At 46.2% G+C, this 20,916-nt stretch overlaps 1 protein-coding gene across 6 annotated transcripts in view; it reads right to left on the minus strand.

Annotated features, from left to right (window-relative positions):
* LOC112577000 (protein naked cuticle homolog 1-like) overlaps positions 1 to 20,916 on the minus strand; it is a 64,466-nt gene that overhangs the window by 19,139 nt on the left and 24,411 nt on the right. For 5 of the 6 annotated variants that reach the window (XM_025259911.1, XM_025259906.1, XM_025259908.1 and 2 more), the window contains 2 exons: positions 17,348 to 17,396; positions 4,805 to 4,917 (listed from right to left, as the gene is read on the minus strand). In XM_025259911.1, coding sequence (XP_025115696.1) covers positions 4,805 to 4,917; positions 17,348 to 17,396 — 162 coding nt within the window. Of the gene's footprint in view, positions 1 to 4,804; positions 4,918 to 9,062; positions 10,123 to 17,347; positions 17,397 to 20,916 lie in introns of those variants that run through there. The other variant, XM_025259910.1, reaches the window with a different exon arrangement.

Consider the following 20,916-nt stretch of genomic DNA (forward strand, 5'->3'; position numbering starts at 1 on the left):
ACGCTATGATTTACTACCCGAGACTGAAAAAGAGAGATAGGAGATGCGATGTTATCAAACTGGCATTAGGATGAAATTTTTGGTTGGACAACCATTACTCTAACCCTAACCCCAACTTAACTCTTTTGCGAAGGTTCCGATCGTGACACCTGCCGCAGGTCCTCGTCACGTTAATTAGCCAAGACCATCGCATCCGCTTTTGTCGCCTATCCACCCGCCTCCAGTACAAGCACTTTATTTTATTTGTTTATTTTATTTATTTATTTATTTTTTTTTTTGTTGAAATTTTGTTATTCCGCTCTGCTGCTGTTCTTAAGTGCGCGACAAAAAAAGAACCAAATATGTGTGTGGCAGGGGGCCGGAACGGAGAGAGATGAACTCAGTGCGCATGCTTGCTACCATTCTTGCGCCACAGCAAATCAAATTGTATTCATTTACTGCCTCTCTCTGTCAATCGTTCTGCCGCCTGTCACATGCACGTGCAGGCACGCGCGCCCATTTCGTACCCTCCAGGGACGTGTGGCTCTACCTTTTTTTTCTTCCTTCCTTCCCCGCCCAACCCCACGAGGCTGAAGCACTTGATGATAAGTTCAAACCCGACAGTATAATCAATGACGACGACGATGATGATCATGGCGGTGGAAACGACTAGAATGATGTTACCCTAGATACCGATGACGATGGGGTGATGATTTGGAGAAGGGAAGGAAGGAGAAGGAGAGATCGTTGTTCTGCTAATTAAATTTTGCTCTCGCCTTTCACTCCACTGACCACCTCTCAATACAGACTTGGTGGAGAAGCGACAGCAGAAGAAAGAGCAGCCTCGACCAACGGTGTCCCGCAGATCCGCGAAGGGAAGCAGAAGACCTGGGCATCGACCCGCGCGGCCAACAGCTGTAGGGATGGACAAGTGTTACTTCATTTCCCTTCGCGCAGCTGGTGTCTGCCACATTTTTTCCTAACATCTTTAGACAAAATGTCTCTGGGACTCCTCTTACCTTCTGTCGAAGCGGTGTAATAATGTACTCATCATGTCAAACAATGAATAATAACACAGTTGAGTTCTCGAGCAAGAGAAATGTTAAGAGGGATGAGGGGGTGAAAGGACGAAAATAAAGTGTAACACTCACCATTGTTCATCGATTGTCTATTACCTCAGCAAAGTGTGAAGTGTTACTGGAAAAATAGTGGCTCCACACCCCTGCAATACCCAGCTCACCAAATTTGTACGGGTCTTTGGGTAGCGAGGGCGTGGGAAGGGAGCGGTTGACGGATGCAGCATCCTGGGCTGAGCGGCAGCAAGCAGGTCCAGTATGGAACACTCAATCCCCTCCCTCCTCCACTACTACTGCCACCACCACCGTAAAGAGTCTTGTAGGAACCAGATCCGAAAGCCTGAAATTTCATCTTATCTCCCCTTCCCCTCCACCCTCAACTCCAGCCACTGATTAGGGTCAACAGCTTTGGCGCCTGGCGATCCGTTATTCACCCACCCACGCACCTTCCCCATCACCCAATTTTACCATCATGCGGAGGTTTCATCACTAACATCAATCTTTCGCGCCGATGATGATTTTTTTTTTGGAGGTGAGGGGTGAATTGTTGCGGTTGCTGCGCTTTGGTACCGAGAGGCCTGCAGAGGTCGCTGTTTACTAACGGATGGCAGCAGACAACAGCATCTGTACAGCTGAGTCACTCGATGTTAAAAAAAAATTATCAGTTGAAGAATCTGGGTAGTTGGGTTAAAATTGAAAGCAAAACAGAAACCTGTCGAGGGACAGGTCTGATGGAGAGTTGAGACAAGATGTGACGTCACCATTTCGTGTCGCAAAGTACCACGTGACTTGAAGGGTCGGCTCTGATCCATTATATAAAAATGGTGGTGGGAAACATCAACTACAGCTGCGCGTGGGAAAAGGATACAAATTTTAAAACAAAAAAAATTCCCTAAAATCTTGTTTTTTGCGTGTCACTCTAATATTATCCCCCCGCCTCAAAAAAAAAAAAAAAAAAAACAAACTTGCACCGGATGGGGTAGTAGGATGGGATCACGAAACGACAAACCTCAGGGTTTCGTCAAGCCTACTGACTAGTCTCCACATATGGAAGCCCAACCACTGACGACATCGGAAAAAAGAATGATACCTGGTGGAGACGGAGTTAAATTTTAAATATTTACAAAAGGAAATTAATTCTGAACAAAGTCTGAACCTCATAATACACTGTGCTGTGTCTCAAGTAACTGACTTAAATTCTTTTTGTCTGAGATCGATTTTCTCTGTTAATTCAATTTATTTTCTTAGCTATTCTTTTTTAAGCTGCTGTCTACTATAACTATTCACCTTTTCACACTATTATTATTTTTAGTGGTGTCTGGCTCTGCTCAGGAATATAGAGTATTTTACAAGGAATAAAAACGTGAAAAAGAAAAAAAAAAGACAAAAAAGGGTGTGAAGGTTAGACAGAAAAAGAGAAAAACAGACAGGGTGGACGGGGACCGGTGGGAAATGGCACGACAGAGAAAGTGACCTCCCTTTATCGCTGTTCTACTGAAATTGCCTCCCTGCGGACTGCGCTCTTGAAATATCCGTCAGATTAAAAGAGCGAGCGAGAGAGGAAATAGTTAATGTGATCATGATGATGACGTCTCCTCTCATGCTGGCACAAATCGAAGTGACGGGTTTGACAGCACGGCGCGGCAGCCCTCGTGAGAGATTAATCGCCACGGAGCGGAGTCTCCTGGAATTCCCCTCGGACCCTCCTGCCCAGCGCTCATTCCTCTGTCACACGCGGTCCTCGCAATGATGACCATTACTTCGTGTTGCTTATTTCAAGATTGTCATCGTTATTCTTGAACTTGATTTTTCTCATAAAATTTGGTCTTAGACACGATGAGCCACTCGCGATCACTGGCCACTACGGGTGACGTAGATTTATGTTCCCTGGCGGGGTATTCGTCTTACTTCGCCCTCGCTTCCTCTCGTTCCTGGGCGCACGTCACAGCTGGATGTGCACGTCACTGCGCAGCGATGGCCCGAGCTGTCCTAGCGCGTCACATCACCTTACAGTCCACAGGTCACCATCCTTGTCGCGCATGCACTCCAGTAAAGATTTTTCTCTTCAAAAAAAAGAAAAATCTTGTTTATTTTGTTTTTCGTCAGTTCATCAATCGTGTCGAGTTCCCGCTGCTGTTGTTGCTGCTCCGCGGCACACGCACGTGCTCGGCACACGCCTCCTGGGAGGGGACCTCGCTGTTGCTGTTCTTCCGATGGCTCTCTCTCCCTTTATTTCCATCACTCCATCCCTCCACACATGCGCACTTGATGCACGTCTTTGTCCGTAGTCGCGGTCTGTGCATCAGGCGTCCGTGCGTGTACAGCACTGCAGCAACTACAACAGCAGCTACAGCAGCAACAACAACAGCAACAGCAGCAAGATCAGAGCCTCGATATACTACCCGAGTGATCTCCATCTCCGAGTGTGCTAGAAACTTCTATCAGCCTTGCGATTTAAAAGTCCACTAACAAGTCAGAACCAATCTGAACTTCACGGGATCCTCCCCCAACCCCGCGTAAGGTCACGTCTGCGGGTGTCGTGATGAGGGCGACTGCGTGTCGCTAGTGAATCATTCAACTCTTGGACTGTCCCTACCCTTAGTGCGTGCTCGCATGCAAATGACCGTGCACGTGCTGCCCTGCTCGCTCCTGTACTGTGATTATGAATTCAATACTGAATGAAAGACTGAAAAGATAATGGTCACCGGCTGAAGAAGAAAACACACACACAAGAGATAGAGAGAAAGAGTATACGGAGGAAAAACATACTAAAAAGAATTTCATCAACGGAACTTTTACCTCCACCATTCCCTCAACGGCATCATCGCAGCGCATGCGTACTCGAGTCACTGCTAGCCACTGCCCACTGTTCTTCCTCCAGAAACAATTTTTTTTCTTTTTTTTTTTTTCCTTTTTATGACGAGCTCCTTCCACGGTTTGACCGCCACCCACTTTGTCCTCACAGTTTCTCTCTCTCTCTAAATATATATAACATTTGTTCTTTTGCAATCACTCATGACATTAATGAGCCACGGTTCCTCCACAAACCGACAATCAGCAGCAGCGGGGGGTGTGAGGGAAAGGATGGTGAGGTGCACCTCTTAAAAATACCTGAGCAGGTGACTTTCGTTTTGCAACTTAACGGCGGCAGCCAGGTGAACCTGTGCTTTGATGGGAGCCAGTTGCCTTGCGTGCGCCGACTTAACACATGGAGGGAAAAAAGGAAGAAAAAAAAGGGAGGAAAAAACCTAGAAAAGGTAGACAGCCTCCATGTGTTTCGGTTATGTGAGCCATCGCGAGTTTTTGGTCGATCGCTTAACCTTTCCTTTCATCGGCGAAAAGAAAAAGAAAAACCATCATCAAAGCCTCGCATTCTGCGGCTGTGTTTGACTCGAACAACAACTTCTAATGCCGCATAAGTTTGTGCTTGTCTATCAAACCTTTCTTTCCTTTTCCTTTCAATTGTTTTTTTTCCCTGTCGTTTTGTACGTTGGAGGAGTGGGAAGCGAAAAACTATTCTGAATATAGAAAGCAAGACACTGATTGGTGTGTGGAGAAGCCAGCACGAGAGTTTCAAACGATGACGTTGCTACTGCTGACGACGACGACGACGACGATGATGATGATGATGATGATGATGATGATGATGATGATGATGATGATGATCTGAGAAAGAGGTTCGGAGGGAAGGTTAACGATTCATTTTATTTTAAAACAAGTCAAATGTAATTAATCAAAGTCAGCCTTACCTCAATGCTGAGATTGTTGGCCTTGTCTCCCTTCTCATCGTCGTTTCCCTCCCCTTGGTCCAGTTTCAAGACACGTGACGTCTCCGTCTCGCCCACTTGTGGTGGTAACTCCACTGCCAGCAAACAAACACAATGCACACTGAGCACGTGAAGTCTTTGTCCAGTCACACACACGCGCGCGAGCACGTGAAATAAAGAGAAATAAAAATGGGTACTGGAGATAAGTACGGATGATATTATGGGTGAAAGGTATGGAAAATAATGGGGGGGGGGGATATGATGTCAGATAAAATATTAAGGTGAGTGTGTGTGCCAGGTAAACAAAGGATTCCGACTACGCAAATACTGTTAGCAATACCAGAGTTGACAGTTCACGAGAGTGCACAGACTTCAATTTGGATGCAATAATAATACTACTACTACTAATAATAAGAAGAAGAACATGGCATCAATAAACGAAACTGTAGTAACACACTAAGATGCAAAAGAAAAATTGAATAACAATATTTGAAGGTTCACTTCTGCTAATGCTTGGACAAATGGAAGAAGGCAGTGATGCTCTATTGCTACCATTTCCTTTTCTCTTACTAAGACAAAACATTTGTACAGAAAACGGTCTGAGGGATCAGGGTCGGGTACTTGTTGAATGCTTAGGGTAAATGGGGCCTGGATCATCGATGAATACGAAACTAAATCCTTGAGCGAACAATTGTTGACAAATACTGTTCACGAACCACATTCCGACTTGATATACATCGCAGTGTGTTTAATAACAAAGTGCATCCCAAACTGTGTTCTTTAAGCAAGCACAAACAAACAAAGAGAGAGAAGACAGCGATGATAAAACAAATTCTTTGTCAAGCTCTAGGTGGCTGAATTCGACAGATGACTCGTGGTCACGTGAGAACTAAGGGACAGTGCTGCCCTCGAGAGAGCTCCGCGATCGCACATAAAGTATTCATGCAAGCGCCTAGAATCCCGCGGTGATGCTGACTCTGTTCCTCCCTTCCACACCCTCATCCCCCCCCCCTCCAACACACACCAGTAGTTCTTACCCTTCCCCTCCTCCCGACAACTGACATCATCTGAGACCCCGCCATTAGTTTCATCAACAGTTCAGGCACCGCGACAAGTGACACCTCAGACTGGAGCTAACCAAGCACGACACCCGCTAGCTTCCTCTCCAAGCATTAGCTGTTGTTAGTCGCACTAAGCTGGGTAGGGATGGGGTAGCGAGGGTCGGAGGGAGGAAAAATCGGGGTGAGAAGGGGGTAGCGTGACACTGTGGATCATCCTGCTTTTTTGGGAGGAAGGGAGGAAGAGCCTCTAACCTGCTTTGGGAGAGAAAGAATGAAAAAAAAAAAAAGAAGCTCGTTAATTTTCCCGCTGGCTTCCCTCTAAAAGGATTAGCAGCCCCGTCTCCTGATTGCATTGTTCTCTGCCGCTCGAGCAAGCAGACAGCTCTATAGTATCCTTACGTCGTGTTGTCGCCCGACCTTCTCCAAGCCTGATCTATTATGCCATGTTTGGCCGTGGGTGGGATGGTGGTGGATGGTGGCGCCTCATCACAACCCCTCCCCTTCCACCTTTCTTTGTTGCGGCGGGTGGACGTCAGTGCCTCCCTGTCTCCCCCTCTCTAAGCCTCGACGAAAGTTATGGACTTCACTGCCAGTGGGCGCCGCAGTGGTCCGTCTGGTCTGCAGGTTATCAGTCACGGCAACCGCTCTGGTGGGGAACCCAACTGACCTTTTGGGGTCACGTGCAAATGGCCCGAGGAGGTCAGGTGCCAGGCAGCTTGATACGCAAGGCATATTGGGATTGGAGATTGGGGGATGCTGGGAGCTGAGACTGAGGTGAGATATAGTGGTCGTGCGTGCAGTGGAGCGTGGCGTGGTGTGGAAACGGAAAAAAGCGGAAATTGTTTTGGTCGGGTACTTACACTTTGTCTACCAATGTCAGGTGGAAATGTGGGTGCTATCCCAAGTTTTTGGAAGGGTAGGGGGAGAAAAACTGCAGCGGGATCTCACACTACGACCTCCGACATTAAGCTTTCTAACTGTATCAGCTGGTGTGTACCGTTCTCACCTTCACCGTTCACGCCCTCCTACCTTACCTGACGCAGGTAAGATAATCAAACGCTCACGGGCGCTGAGTGAACACGAGGCTGTGAACACACTCTCCACGACTGGCTAATGTCTTCAGATCCTATCTTCTCTATCTTCACACTGTACAGGACGGTGGGTTAGTCGCTCGCTCGTGCTGATGTTTGTTTTCCTCCCAGGTCTCGGAACCAAGTCCTACCCGGGTTAGCAAATTCAATCCAACCATCCCCACCCCGCTGCCCCCCAATCCCTTCTTGTCTCGCTTACTGTGTTAGTTCCTACCTGACATTTGCAGTCAGACAGGTGAGGTTTCTAGGGCGACAGAGAAGGTCGCATTATGCGCCAGACTTGTATCGGATTTGCGAAGGCGGGTAGAGAGGGAGGAGTTCTCTAATTAAAAACTTTTGCGTTTCTTTAATCGTTAAGTACTGCTAAACCTTCGAGAAAATTCGTTTATGGAAAGAAAAGCCTAAACTCAAATGTAACAAACTCGTGCGATGTAAAGCAAACCAAATGCACTCTGGCACATACAACACTGTCTTGTAAGCCACGCAAAGTACATAATTTTTTTCCAGATCTTGAACATTCGTTACATTTTCGGCCAGAAATTTCATCATATTTTTCAATCACGAAGATTCATTACAGAATACTATTTCGGTCAGAAATGTCCTTAATGATGAATTTTTGTTAGAAATTTTTTTTTCAACCGCTTGCAGAAACTTCAGCCATCGACGTGCATAGACATCGGCCCAAACAACGATTTCATTGTGATGCAAGGTCGTCTTTCATCGTCGAGATTATTGCCAATAGAAACCAGGGAAAGGAGTGTGATAAGGCGTCTGATTGGTCCGCCGTGACGCCAATGATCTGAACTGGAAACACCGAACACACACGGTTCGCGAAGGAAAAAACTGCTATCTGCTCAAAATCTGAAAACGAATGCCTTTATCAGAAAATAAAACCAGGAACAAACAAACAAGCGTGGTGTCATGTGAGGCTTCTGCACTGATCCCCCTGAGCCACATTTATTTCATCTGTTAATTCTGTGCTCACCACAACCGCCGCTTCTTTAAATTCAGACAATGAGGCTTGTAGGTCTGATCACGAGAACCAGTTCAAGCTGTTTATTAGCTATAAGAAACCGGAAGATGGGAGACAAGATCGAAACGAGATTGCTGATATTGATATCACGTGACGGACGCCAGTGCACGATAGATACACTCAAGCACTCGCTCTTCATCAGAAGATGCTCAGAAGATATAAATTACCCAGATAAATAAATATGGAATCAAAGTCATGATGAAAGTCCTTCCAACAAGTGCTGTCTGTCCATCAACCCCAGCCATCGACACGCCTTCCATCTACGAAGTACACGTGAGATAATAAAAACAGAAACACTTAATAATCGCACAGCATCCACAGGTAATGTTGGTCTCGGCACAAAGAAACTTCTCCTCCACCCCCTTCTCCCTTCGTTTACTACACGGCTGCAAGCCGACACCAAGGACAACAACAGCAGCTTTTAAGTTATTGGTTGCAGCTGCCGTTGCTGTCCACGGACACCATCATCGGCTGCTGCGGCGGCGGCGGCGCGCATGAGGGATCGAGCGTCCATGAACTTCCGGTCTACTTGAATCGCGCGCATAAATCCGGGAATGTGTCTTTACTTCTGCGTAAAGGGAGCAGAAATGTGATGCGGTTCCTTGCCAACTCCTCGCCCGTGCGGTGAAGCGAACTCCACGGGACATCAGCGCGATTAAAAATGATCTGTGTTTGTTTTAAATCAAGTTAATGCAGGAGGAAACAGTGTAGCTTCTGCTGCCTCAATCCTTCTCCTGTCAAACTCACCCAACCAGCGCTCACAAAAGAAAAAAAAAAAGGAAAATGCTTTTCTACTTTAATTTTGTCGTTTGCAGCCAACTAATAAATATCTCAACTGACTGATAAATAATGAAAGAGAAAATGAAACGAGAAGTAAATGGGAACTATTTTGTCTGTCTCTCATCACAACTGATTGAATATGAAGTATATAGAATAGGAAGAAAGGAAGAAAGGCACAACTGAGAACTGTACGGAGGTCAACAGGTTATGGTTGCCGATCAATGACTTTAAAATAAGAAAGAAGAAAGAAAACATAGACAGGCGAAAACACTTACCAATAGAGAGTGAGCGCAAGCAGCCCCTGAAGAAAGACATCCTCCGTGCCGCCTCCTGCTCGAGTGCGAGCGAGAAAACCAACTGTTCCAGCACTGCACTCGGCGCAGCGGAAAACGGTTTTCAATGGTTACCGATTGCTTTATGATATCTTGCACACACGCAGCACTCGATATTAGGAGCGAGTTCTTTTTAACGATGCCATTCCCATCAAACTTGGGGTTTTCTTGGCGACGAAGGGGGTTGGTGGTGTTTCGATATGCAGAATCTGTGTAAAATCCCAGAGGTCACGACCCATTCCTGTTCACGTGGTCCTCGGTCATCAGTAGAGACGATCTGTCGAGGACTTGTTGCACCAGCCGAGGAGTGCGTGCGTGCGTGCGTATATACACACAGACATACAAACCCACACACAAACACACTCCCTCTAGTAGGAGTTCTAGTGGTCACAGTCGCTCAGTTTCGAACTTTGAACCTCCCGCCTCCGCCTCTTCCTGAGCAGCACCGGGACACCAGGTGGACCAAAACATCTCGAAAGCCGCCTGTAGTTTACCTGATCTCGGTTGCGGTTGTCAGGGAAACTCAAGACCTGTTCGCCCCATGATGGTGTCTCGACGAAACGTAGATGCTATAGACTCCCTCAGGCGCGTGGTGGAGTGGATGGATGGAGGGAAGGAGGGGATGGTGAGGGGGAGAAAGGAAGGGAGGGAGGGGTGGTGTGACGAGAGGGTACGTTTGCCGCGCGCTGCTTGCAGTCATGCGCGAGTCGCAAGGTCTGGCAGAACACGATACCGGCCTGTTGCCCTTCTCTTGCGCGCGTGCGTGCGAGCGAGCGCTCAATTATCGCCCCTATTACGCGCTGTTATCGCCCTGACCCCGATGGCCTAGCGACTTTTCCTCTGGCATTCTTCGTGGGTCAAACAATGGAGCCCAAAACAAAGACATCCGCGCAAAAAGAGAGAGGACGAAAGAAACCAAATTTACAACAAAAAGTACAAAAACGACAGAAAATTTAAAAGAAAAATGAACAACCAAGCGCCGACAACTTCCTTAAAAGCTCGAACACCTTCCACACAAAAAAGTGAGCCGCAAAAACTTTTTCTCCAAAGACCGGGGGGTATGGGTGTGAAGAGGATGGTGGTGGTCGTGGTGAAGTTAGCGAATCTTCCAACTGCAACCCCTTGGGAGCATCGCATCTGGCAGCTATTCTTCAAATGTCCCTCGCGCTCCAGAACAATATTTCCAGTCTCAGCGCCCCTGTCGAAGCTTTCGAGAAAGTTGCAACCCTTCGGTAGCCGACGCTTGTTACTTATCTCCCGTTGCACGCCATTCTCTGGCACCGCGATTTTATTCTTCCTCTCTTTCCCCAGCTCTCTCTCTCTCCCCCTATTACAAGGTCTAGAGAAGACAAGAGGGTGGACTGGGGATCTGGCGATGGCGCCAGTGAATGTCCCGAGTATTATTTCAAAACGAGAAGGAGGCTGAGAGCGGCACTTTGCCACCTACACCTACAGGCCCGACTACCGTTGCCTACAGGTGCAAGTCCTGCACGCGCGCACACAAACACAGACACAGAAGGGTGGAAGGGACGAAGAGGGAAGGGATGGAAATGTCTGGCGCCGCAAAACGGTGTGCATGTCAGCGATACAGCTGATAACCTCTCACACTGCACTGGCTGCAAGTCAACAGCATCAGCCAAATGGAGAAAGAATGGCGGAGGTACCAAAGGCTCGTCATCGCATCGCAATGATGACTCAAGCGAGTGCTACCTGAACCTAGCATCATGATCATGTAACCAAGCGATGCCTGAACCTGATTCAGTCGATCAGTACCATGAACTCATCACCATAATGATTTAACAAATCGGTGCATGGACCCAACACCATCAGGATTCAATCCAACAACAAACAACGGAGGGATGGGAGTTATTGTCTTAAACTTCTCCTTCTGTCCCTCTTTACGGGGAACACGGCGCTATAATCAGGATGCCCTAATCAATTCTGCTGAATTCGTGTATATATATATCTGGAAGTAGTAAATAGTCTCTTTTATTATCCTATTTTGGAATCGAGTCTCCCTAGAAAAGCAGGGCAATGTTTGAGAAGAGGTTCGCGCCTCAAAACTGGATGGAAATGTTCACTCAAATGTTAACCGTAAAGAGTATTGTAAGATACCCTGCTCATCCCTTGGCTTCTGTACTAAATGAGGGCACACACACACGCGAAATCGTGCGCGCGCGCACACCTGTTGTCCAAACTCCTAAAGCATTTTTTTCTTCTGCAAAAGCGACTTACATAAGCCACTAGGAAGACTGAAAGCAGCAGATACATTCCAAGTTCCTCCTGAAGACAACACACATTCCCTGCTTGCAAGTGGTCAATGCACAATGTTCGCGACCGATTGCAGAAGTGTAAAGTGGGCCTGAAAGGCAGGACGAGGGGAAGAGTAAGGGAGGGGAAAGGGTGAGGATCCAGGGAGAGCCACGACCCTGCAGACGCAATGCAACTTAAGAACGATAACTCACGGTTCCACAAAAACGACAACTGGAGGTTTTCGCACACTTCAGATGCCACCAGCTGCGGCTGACAGTTCCAGGGTTGAAAAAGGGGTTGAGGACTCACAAATGCCTCGATGAGGGGACTTCGAAGAACTATTCAGGAGACAGTGGCGGCTCTAGTGGTAGCACAACTCTTCACGTCCCTTCTGTGTTCTTTATTCGTCTGTTGCGCTCTTCCTTCGGTATTCCTTCCGTGGCACGTCCCTGAGCTGCAACTTTGGCTTCAAGAACATCAACTTCTACCCGAAGTCCCGACACCCAAGGACCTTGCAAGCTCCTCCGAACCTACACATCGTACAACAAAAATGGCGCCTGTAGACGATTCTCCATCATCATGCGATGTCGAGGCAGACAGAAACACTTTGCATCCGATGACCAGTTTCGCCAGTAACACACTCGGCTTTAATGTGGATGCTTATGGGGTGAGATCGGGGGTGAAAAAACCACAAACATGACATTTGTACGACAACGATCGGCACGCCACCCCGCGGTCTGATGAATCGCACATCAGTGTGGGTCACCACTGCGACCCCCGTGTGCAAATCAGTCGCCACTCATCCAGAAAAATCCATCCCTCGCTCTGTGAATAGTTCTGGTTATGTGCATCTGTAGAAGAGACAGTAAAGGAGGCGAGAGAGTGAACATGAGTTGGATGAGAATAACGATGGACCGGATGTGGCAAAGAGGTCTGAGATGGAGGAGGAACAGAAAGTGAAGGAATACTCCACGCCTCCAGCCGAATAGAGAGCAGAGGACGAAGACATAAATCACGTTGTTAAAAAAAAATGTTAATAGTCGGTCGTCGGAGAGTGAGACGTGCGAGACACACTATGTCGGGCAGAAGATTTAGTATATATTTTTTAAGAAAACCCAGCGCCTTTTCCGTGCTACCTCTTTATTGGGTTAGGCACCCGTTTAACAGCCGGGTCAACTGTCAGAAAGGTTCTTACGATGTAGGGGTAGCGTATGCCCTCCGGCCTCGGACATCCATCTTCCGTAAAGTCGACAAAACCGCCAACATCGAACTAGCTAGGAAATGTGGACGATGACAGAGATGAGGACAGGAGTGCGATATGTTTATAAACAACATAATTGGCTACTACAACTGTCCAGCTAATGATAACAGTTTTGTATTATATTAAATTGTATAGATATTTATTCGTAACTCGGCAACAAAATGGGTAAATGCACCACCGAGACCAGAATTAGAAATGGGATGTTCTTTTGTAATTGCGATTTAAATTTAGTGAGATCCTCGCTTGGTTCTTGTCATTCCTTGCACTCCTGGAATCGCATCCCGGTTGTCACAGCGTCACGTGACCGTTTTTCTCACCCTCACTACCCCCGAGTCAACTCTCCGTTCATGTCTGCAAAGACAGAGGAAAAGAAAGAAGAAGAAAAAACATGAGGAGGGGACATAACTCAGGAGAGAAGGTGGGGGGAGAGAGAAGGAAACGTGTCCGGGGTGTCAAACTTGCACCAGGCCGACGGATCGAGAGCCGCGCCCGCTCCTCTCATTACGAAAATATTTCTTAATTAGCCCGGGATGAATCACTGCCCCTTGATCCCTCTCCCTCCTGCCCACTCCCTCACCCCACTCCCCGTCTCTCCCCCTTCCTCCCACAGATGTGGCGCGCGCATGAGCGTGCACATAGTGGACCGAAACATGCGGCCCTGGAATCATGGTTAGGGACCGAGGGAACATGGCCACCTTCTCCCTACCCAGCCACCCTCCTCCCCACACACAACCCTTTCAGTGATGTTTCAACCCTGGTTTACAGCCACACATGGCTGGCGCTGGCGCTGCTTTAGGCCTGAAGCCAACAGCCTCTCGTGGTCGACAGGTACAATGGAACTGTACTCAAAGACAGACGATCTGGAGGAATGGAGCCCGTTGACCACCCTCAACGATAACCACGCCACCTTGGTGCTGTACTTACCAACTCAAAGAAAAAAAACACACAAACCACCCCTCCAAAAAAAATTAAATACTAAAATTAACACAAAAATACCAGATAAGAACCTCTCATGAAACATGGAGCTATTCACAGCATCCCTGAGAAATTTGCTAGAAGGCGGTCAAGCATTTTTCAATAAAGACTGATGAAGTGCCGACGCCCCATAACAAATATTCTTCACACAACTATATATAATATTTCCTGGCCATCCTCCCCTCTCTGAAAACAGACAATGGTAGTTATCCTGATGTCAAGACACGGAGGTGTCATGTCACAGACACCTCACCAGGAATGTTGCACAGTTCACAAGAGGTCAGGGCTTAGTGCCAAGACGACTCAGTCTCTAATTACACACCTACACACCAGCCCTGCAGCTGGCGCTAAATAAGAAAGGAAGGTAGGCGGGAAAGTAATATAGTTCTGCTGATGACTGTTGTCCAGACAACGAAAAGAACAACGACGGAAATTGTCAGTTGGCGCATGCGCAATACACACTCGAGAGTGGTTAAAGCGGAAGTGGGCTTCAAACTGTTAGCTAATTAGCTGCCTTTACCAAGATACACGAACCGTAAAGAGATGGGGAAAAGATCGCTGTTGTGTCATAAATTGTCAAAAAGGTAATTTTAGTTAGTTAACAAGTTCATTAATCTCTCGAAGGTAAATGCTAAGAACTCACAACATTGTCGTTGTGAGCGATACGAATGGAGAAGTTCGTTGTGACAGCAAAGTAAGAAGTATGCTTCAAGATTTCAGATTCACCGCGGCTGCTGGCACCAGACTTTCCCTCCAATAAATCCTCGTTAAAGGGTTTCAAGGGTACTCATTCCAATTACCGAGCCTCTAAAGGGTTCCATTTTGTTGTCTTTCGTCACGATCTCCCCAAGCTGGGAGTGGGTAGCCTGGGTGCTTGCTGCCTTCATTGGATGCCGGTGGCCGCTTCTCATCCTCCCTCTCTGTAAGCTTGATCAGCAGACGAGAGATGGGAGGACACTCTAGTGTGTGGCAGCACGAGTTCTCTCCATTTCTCTGTCTTTTTGCTCTCTCTGTGTGTAAGACGATATCCGAACATGAAAACGCAGGACTCCTCTCTTCAAATCAGAGGAAGACAATTGTCTTTCTTCTTCGTTTCATCCTCTATCAACCAAACAACACTTACAGCAGACGATGTCAACAGGTCGGTTTGAAAAGGTCATCGGGTCTATCAACGGTTCAGATTCACGCAAACCACACAGACACCAGGTCGGCAAAGATAAAACATTCTCGCAATTGAAACGCCAACCTTTGTGCTACTTAAAATAATTCCGACATGGCTTTTATTCTTTACAAAAAAAAACAAAACAAACAAAACCTGCGATGCTCCTGTGTTCGTGAAGTTCAGGTCAACAGCGAGCGTTAGTGGTCATCTGGACTGAATGTGCAAAGGTCAAGTGCTCGTGGTGTGGGAGGATAGAAGAGAGGAAGAGCCACGAAACCCCTTCAAGTCAACCACTTCTTCCTGAAGGGGAAAAAAACCCTCTTACAAGCGAACTGCTTGACTTTTTCCTAATTGTCCGTTCAGAGGTCATGTGACACCGTCATTAGCCACTGAGTACCACACACACATTAGATGAATGTGAGCACCGGAAGTGGCACAAGATCACGGGACAAAGGCAGGAAATCATTAAGAGGACGACTGAGATTGATAACTTGCTCAGAGAAGAAAGAATCTGCTCAAAAATGTTCTGAAACAAGCAGGGTTCGAACACACGTCGGTCCACGGACTGAACCAGGTTTACAAGGCGAATCGCTTAATTAAATGTCTAGAGGAGAGCTTTTTTTTTGTATACATCTATCTCGAGAACGGAAGGCTATCCAATCATGGAGAACGACTATGACCTTTACCTAGTCATTAGAAAACAATGTTTTCCTCACAACATCTTTAAGGTTGGGCGACGACCTGTGGTCCTGGCCCGGGGACCAACGACGGGAGGTCTCATTAAGCGGTGGCAACAGCAACAGCAATAACTTCCTAGGAAACATCAAAACCTTGCGTGTTGGCCATTTTTGTGGCTCCTAACAGCACCTGCTCGGATCCATTTCATGCACCACGTAACGAAAATGCGGAATATAAAATGAGGGGAACAGGTGCCTGGTGATGCATATGATGCTTAAAAGTAGTCGCGAGAAAGATCTCAATCTATTTTAGGCATGCGATTCAGGACAGAATACTCATAAATTCTTCGAAAATGTGAATCTCACAACCATTAAAAAAAAATTGGGGGATAACACTTTTTATTCTTTAGTTTTTAATAGACAAATGACAGCAGGAGTGACAATTTGTAAGACTTTCGCCATTTGTCCAAAGGCATCAATGACGAACAGCAGGGAAAAAAAGGATAATTTTTATCGGTCCACATGTTGGGGAAATTGCAAGCTGCAAAAAAATTCATCCCTGGAACAGAATATACAGTATGAAGAAGCGGACTATCCCCGGCACTTCCCAGAACCCAAGCTCACAATTTTTTGGAGGGCGTATGTTGTTAAGATTCAGAATTTGGAACAAAACATTAAAGTTTATAAACAATGTCACAGTTGAAGTTGATCTGTGGGAACTTCCTTTGCAGCAGGAAGTGATGTTTATCTGAGTACAAGCAGCAAAGATTATTGTACATCCGGTATTTGCAGAAGGTATTTATAAGATTTTACCTGATTTCTAGGATAACACGATGTGTTATATAAGCTTCCGATGCCGAGAGGTCACGATGAAAGGGTGTGCATATGATCTTGAAACCTTTCTCGTTTATTTTCATCTCCCTCTCTCTTTCACCTATTCTTCCCTTCTTCACTCACTCGATACTTACTGTCAGGTTATATTCATGGCAGCAACTTCTTCAGAACAAACTAGAAGAAAGGTAACGGTACAGGGTCAGCAATGAGGTCACTAGCTCCTCGAGTACAGTAGCTTTCGCCCATCGTCATCTCCCTCTGCACGCGGGGAACCTGACTGACTGGCTAGTGGAAGGTTTGTAGTACCTACTACTTTACCTTTAAACAGTCACTGAAAATAAGCTTCCTACACGGTATTTTCCGCTTTCCTAATATTTCTATCGCACTTTCTCTTTAGGGGTGAAGGTCGAGTCAAAGAGGCTAAACTTCTATCGAACGACAGAGGGACTACTAGTGGTAGCGTAAAAAACACAGAAGGAATGAAGTGGGAACTTGAGAAAAAAAGGCTAGAGACGATACACAATGTGTGCAAGGCGAAAAAAAAAAAAGCTTTTGGAGGAAAATGGGAGGAAGCAGACATTCTTTTCAGTGGCACCTTGCGAGGCTGGATGTAAATTTGGCAGGAATCGTGTTTGGGTGTTTACCTTCCTGGAGTTGAGGCACAGACACGGCATTCGATGGTGAACTTGGGGGGAGTCAGACATTGCCGCGGACACCTAAACCTATCACGTGATCCGCCTGGTCATGCACACAATGCTTGCAGCAGACAAAATGCTAACAGGTCGGTTTAAACTCGACTGAGTTTCGTAGGTGGGAGAAGAAGAAAATAATAATAAAACGAAAGAAGAAGAAAGGGAGTAGCCGCCTCTACCTGGCTTCTATTCACAAGAAGATTCTGACACAAGCAAGACAGTGTTAGACAAGAACTATCCTCCGTACATCAGCTCGGTCATGACGCCGACGTCCGTGTGCGAGAGCCTTTAGTGGACTGCCACGTAATTCTAACTTATATTCCAGCGCTGTCGTCAAACAAATCTACATACCAACTAAGCCAGTGTTTACTTACCCCTTAGAGGTACATGTCCACACTTGGTGTCCAGACATATCGACAGCTCCTATAGAACAGACAGCAAAGAAACTTGTATAACTTTATCATGTAAATATAATGAGAAATTTTAAATTCTACCTGTAAAAGTTGATATAATCATGCTAATCATAATAAAGGCTTGGTTCTTAGTCGTTGATTTAGCTCAGTGATGTAATCTGAGAGATTTAAAATAAGAGAAGCTGAAAACAAGTGTTTGTAACTTACGAGGGCGAATCATAAAGCTGAACGAAAAAGAGAGACATAACTTAGCGGTGTAGTAATCATCAAGAAACTGATACATGTTATCTCATTTGTAACGGAATAAACAGTACTGACATCAACAAAATGCACTTTAATATCGACCTCTAAATAATTAGCTGAATGAAAACTCTTCATTTCGTGTCAGGCGCAAGATTTTTGAAAAAGTAGAAGTAACCCCTTGACCTTTTGGCTAATGAGGAGTGAAGCACTTTAAGGTCAACTTTTGCCCAAGCGGAGTGCCCAAGTCTTCTTCCTTGCTGCTTTTCCTTCCTCAACCTTCTAAAGGGTCGGGTACCCGTTTAACGGCTGGGTTAGCTTGAGGAAGAGGGGGTAAACATGTTGCCCCACACAGGTATCGAACTAAAGTTGTGTGAGCGCCTCCGGGTTCAGATTCAAGTGCTCTAGCCATACAGCTATCCGATTCTTCCCAGGTAAATAGATACCAGCTTGCACCGATAAGCAAGCTATCTCAGAAAACATGTTGCGTAAACAAAAATAAATAAATAAACCTGCTGACGTCTCCACCCAATGATCTGATCATTTCAATTTAATCAGTGGCCATCTTTAAACAAAAACAGTTCTCTAAAGATGGCTTAGTGATGCGCTGACATCGTGGAACTAAGAAACCATTTTATCCTCCAGACAACCGAGTATGGATGCCGAAGTTTAATGGAATTGAAGGGGACAGTCAAGTGCACGATACCTCCCACCAAAAGCCACTCCAACGAAATAGAGAAAAACATAAAATTGTACAAAAGCCCGACATGACCGCCTTTATGAGCTTAAACACGAGTTGTGCCCCTTCCACCGCTTAGCCTTGTAATCAATAGGCGGCGCAGTGAAAAACTACTCTGTCCTCTCAACACGCACACGGCAGGAAGAGTTGTGTCCCTTCCATTACGTTTTATCTCCCCGAACACGTAAAGCCGTTAGCCGTCCACGTGACTGCAGGGAACATTGGTGTTGCACGTTTTTGCTGGTTGCATGAGTTTGCAAACCACACACACGCGCTAGCAAAGACTGAGTCTGTTCACGATTTTATATTTTAAAAAATGTCAGATTCAATAGGTTTAACTTGTACAGTTTGTTTCCAACCGAGTTCACATTCCTACCCGCCTCTTTGATAATTTAATTCAGAAGAGAACGCTCTCGTAATTAATGTTCCATTCGATGCGATTTATAACAGAGGCTTGAAAGAAACACACGTGAATTCCGCGAGAATCTCGCTACTTAAAAACAATCGGAGCACTTTTAAAGATCAACATACTAAAAGATTTTCCTCTGAGTTGAGGGAGGAAAACGCACTTTTGTTCTTAGTTTCTTCTGTTCCGCATCACACAGACTGGTGAACTACAATTCTTTAACACTTCCACGTTCGACAACTTTGTCACCATTCAATGGACTGTGTCTTGAAAAAAGATTACTGTCTCAAGTAACTTAGTTTTTTTATAGGTTGGCTTTAATCATGCCATTGAGAATAAACTCCTAGGGCTAACGACTGCCATCTGATGAATGACTAATTACTGATTACTACAGCTACATGGCAGACAGATGGCGCTTGACATGCAATATTCCCATCATGCCCGCTGATTTTTTTCTGATTACAGTTGAATTGCAAACCGTTTACACTGACACCAACCCTCATCTAAGAACGTTCAGCCTGTCAGCGACTTACCTGTACTACTTCTGCTTCAAACGTCAACTACAGGTGCTATTCCCCCTCCCCAACACCACCATCAGGTTGAATTCTTCCCCTGCCACACGCCGCCCCCGAGGTTTTACTTGCCGACTGAAGAGCGGCAACCACCCTCCTCCACCTGGCTGTTCAGCCGCCTCACTTCAAAGAAGCATACCTGGCGGGGCCGAGACCACCACACACGGTATGCCTTAATCAGGTAAACGGAACCCGCTCTCTCATACAAGCGGGACAAATGTGTACAAGGAAGGGAGACAATGCACGTTAACTGCATTACACGTTATTAAGTACACGGGAGGAGGGCGGGGACAGTTTGCTTCTTTACTATAAACATCGCCATATCCTCCAGAACACTCGCCCACTTCAGGCTTTTTCCACTGCTACATTCAAAGTGTTTGTTAAAGGTAACAACACAAAGCCGCTACACCAATCATTTTGTATATTGTGTTGTTATTTCATGTTTTATTTTAGTTGTAAATTATGTTTGAACTAGCTTTGTTTACAGATATTAGCGAATTAAAGCGCGCGCGTGCGTGTGGGTGCGCTCGTGCACTAAATTGTTCAGAAATGCACGCAGTGACCTCCACATCATCGTTTCCTCTGCGCACGCGCAATCGAATGACCCACACATGGATGTGACCTGCAGACATCGTCGACGACGACTGACGGCGACCCTAACGAACACGGCGGCTGGCAGCGCCTGGGGTTCCCGCACTCGCCGCACCCGACCTTCCACCCCGCTACCTTCCTCGCCGTCTGCGCCCTTCGCACTTTCCTGCCACGGCGCACACCCTGCAGAGTCGTCAAGTCACTCGGTGTATCGCCTGCAGACTTCTTCTGATTCACTTATTCATTCATTGCTTTGACCAGTGCTGACTGATCAAACTGTGAGGTTGTCGAGGATGGGGTGGGGACAGGGGGGAAGGGACAAGTTGAGACGCAGCGGTTGACAAGTCTCGCTACAAAGCCTCTTCTTCAAAAATTCTGCAATGAGCAGTCAGTCCATTCTTCTGTCCGCCTCGACATTCCTCCAAGGCACCCAGAAGAAAGGGTTCAGACAGAGCACTGTGAACTTCGTATACATATATTTATATATCCTGATATATTTCCATGTCGATATGCATTTTTTTTTTAGCAGGGGCTGTCTACAAGCACAATAAGCTGCATGGGGCTACAGCTGGATGATTAGCAGACAGATAATGAGGTCATGGGAGTCACTACTTTAGTAGACAGCTGCCGCTCATCATCCAGCTGTTGCCTAGCAATATGGTGTAGCTCAGCCAGTCCCAGAAAGTCAGGGGAAGGAAAGAAAAAAACAGTTAATGAGAACAACGCTACAACTTTTACGTGAAAGGCGGAAATACTTCATCTGAAACTGTAAGCAAAAACGCAGCTCTAAAAATTTTTTAAAAAAAATACAAATGACATGGATGGTCTTGGGAACACCAAAGAAACAAAGAAACCCAAAAGCTTTTTCCCTAAAGAGAAGAAAAAATGCATAAATATAAACTATGCATTATCTGTAAAAGATGAGTGTCTCTATCTCTAATCCATTCGCACCTTCGAACTTCATTTACCTTTTCGACACTAG

This window comes from Pomacea canaliculata, linkage group LG12, assembly GCF_003073045.1.
Source record: "Pomacea canaliculata isolate SZHN2017 linkage group LG12, ASM307304v1, whole genome shotgun sequence".
NCBI lineage: Eukaryota > Metazoa > Mollusca > Gastropoda > Architaenioglossa > Ampullariidae > Pomacea > Pomacea canaliculata.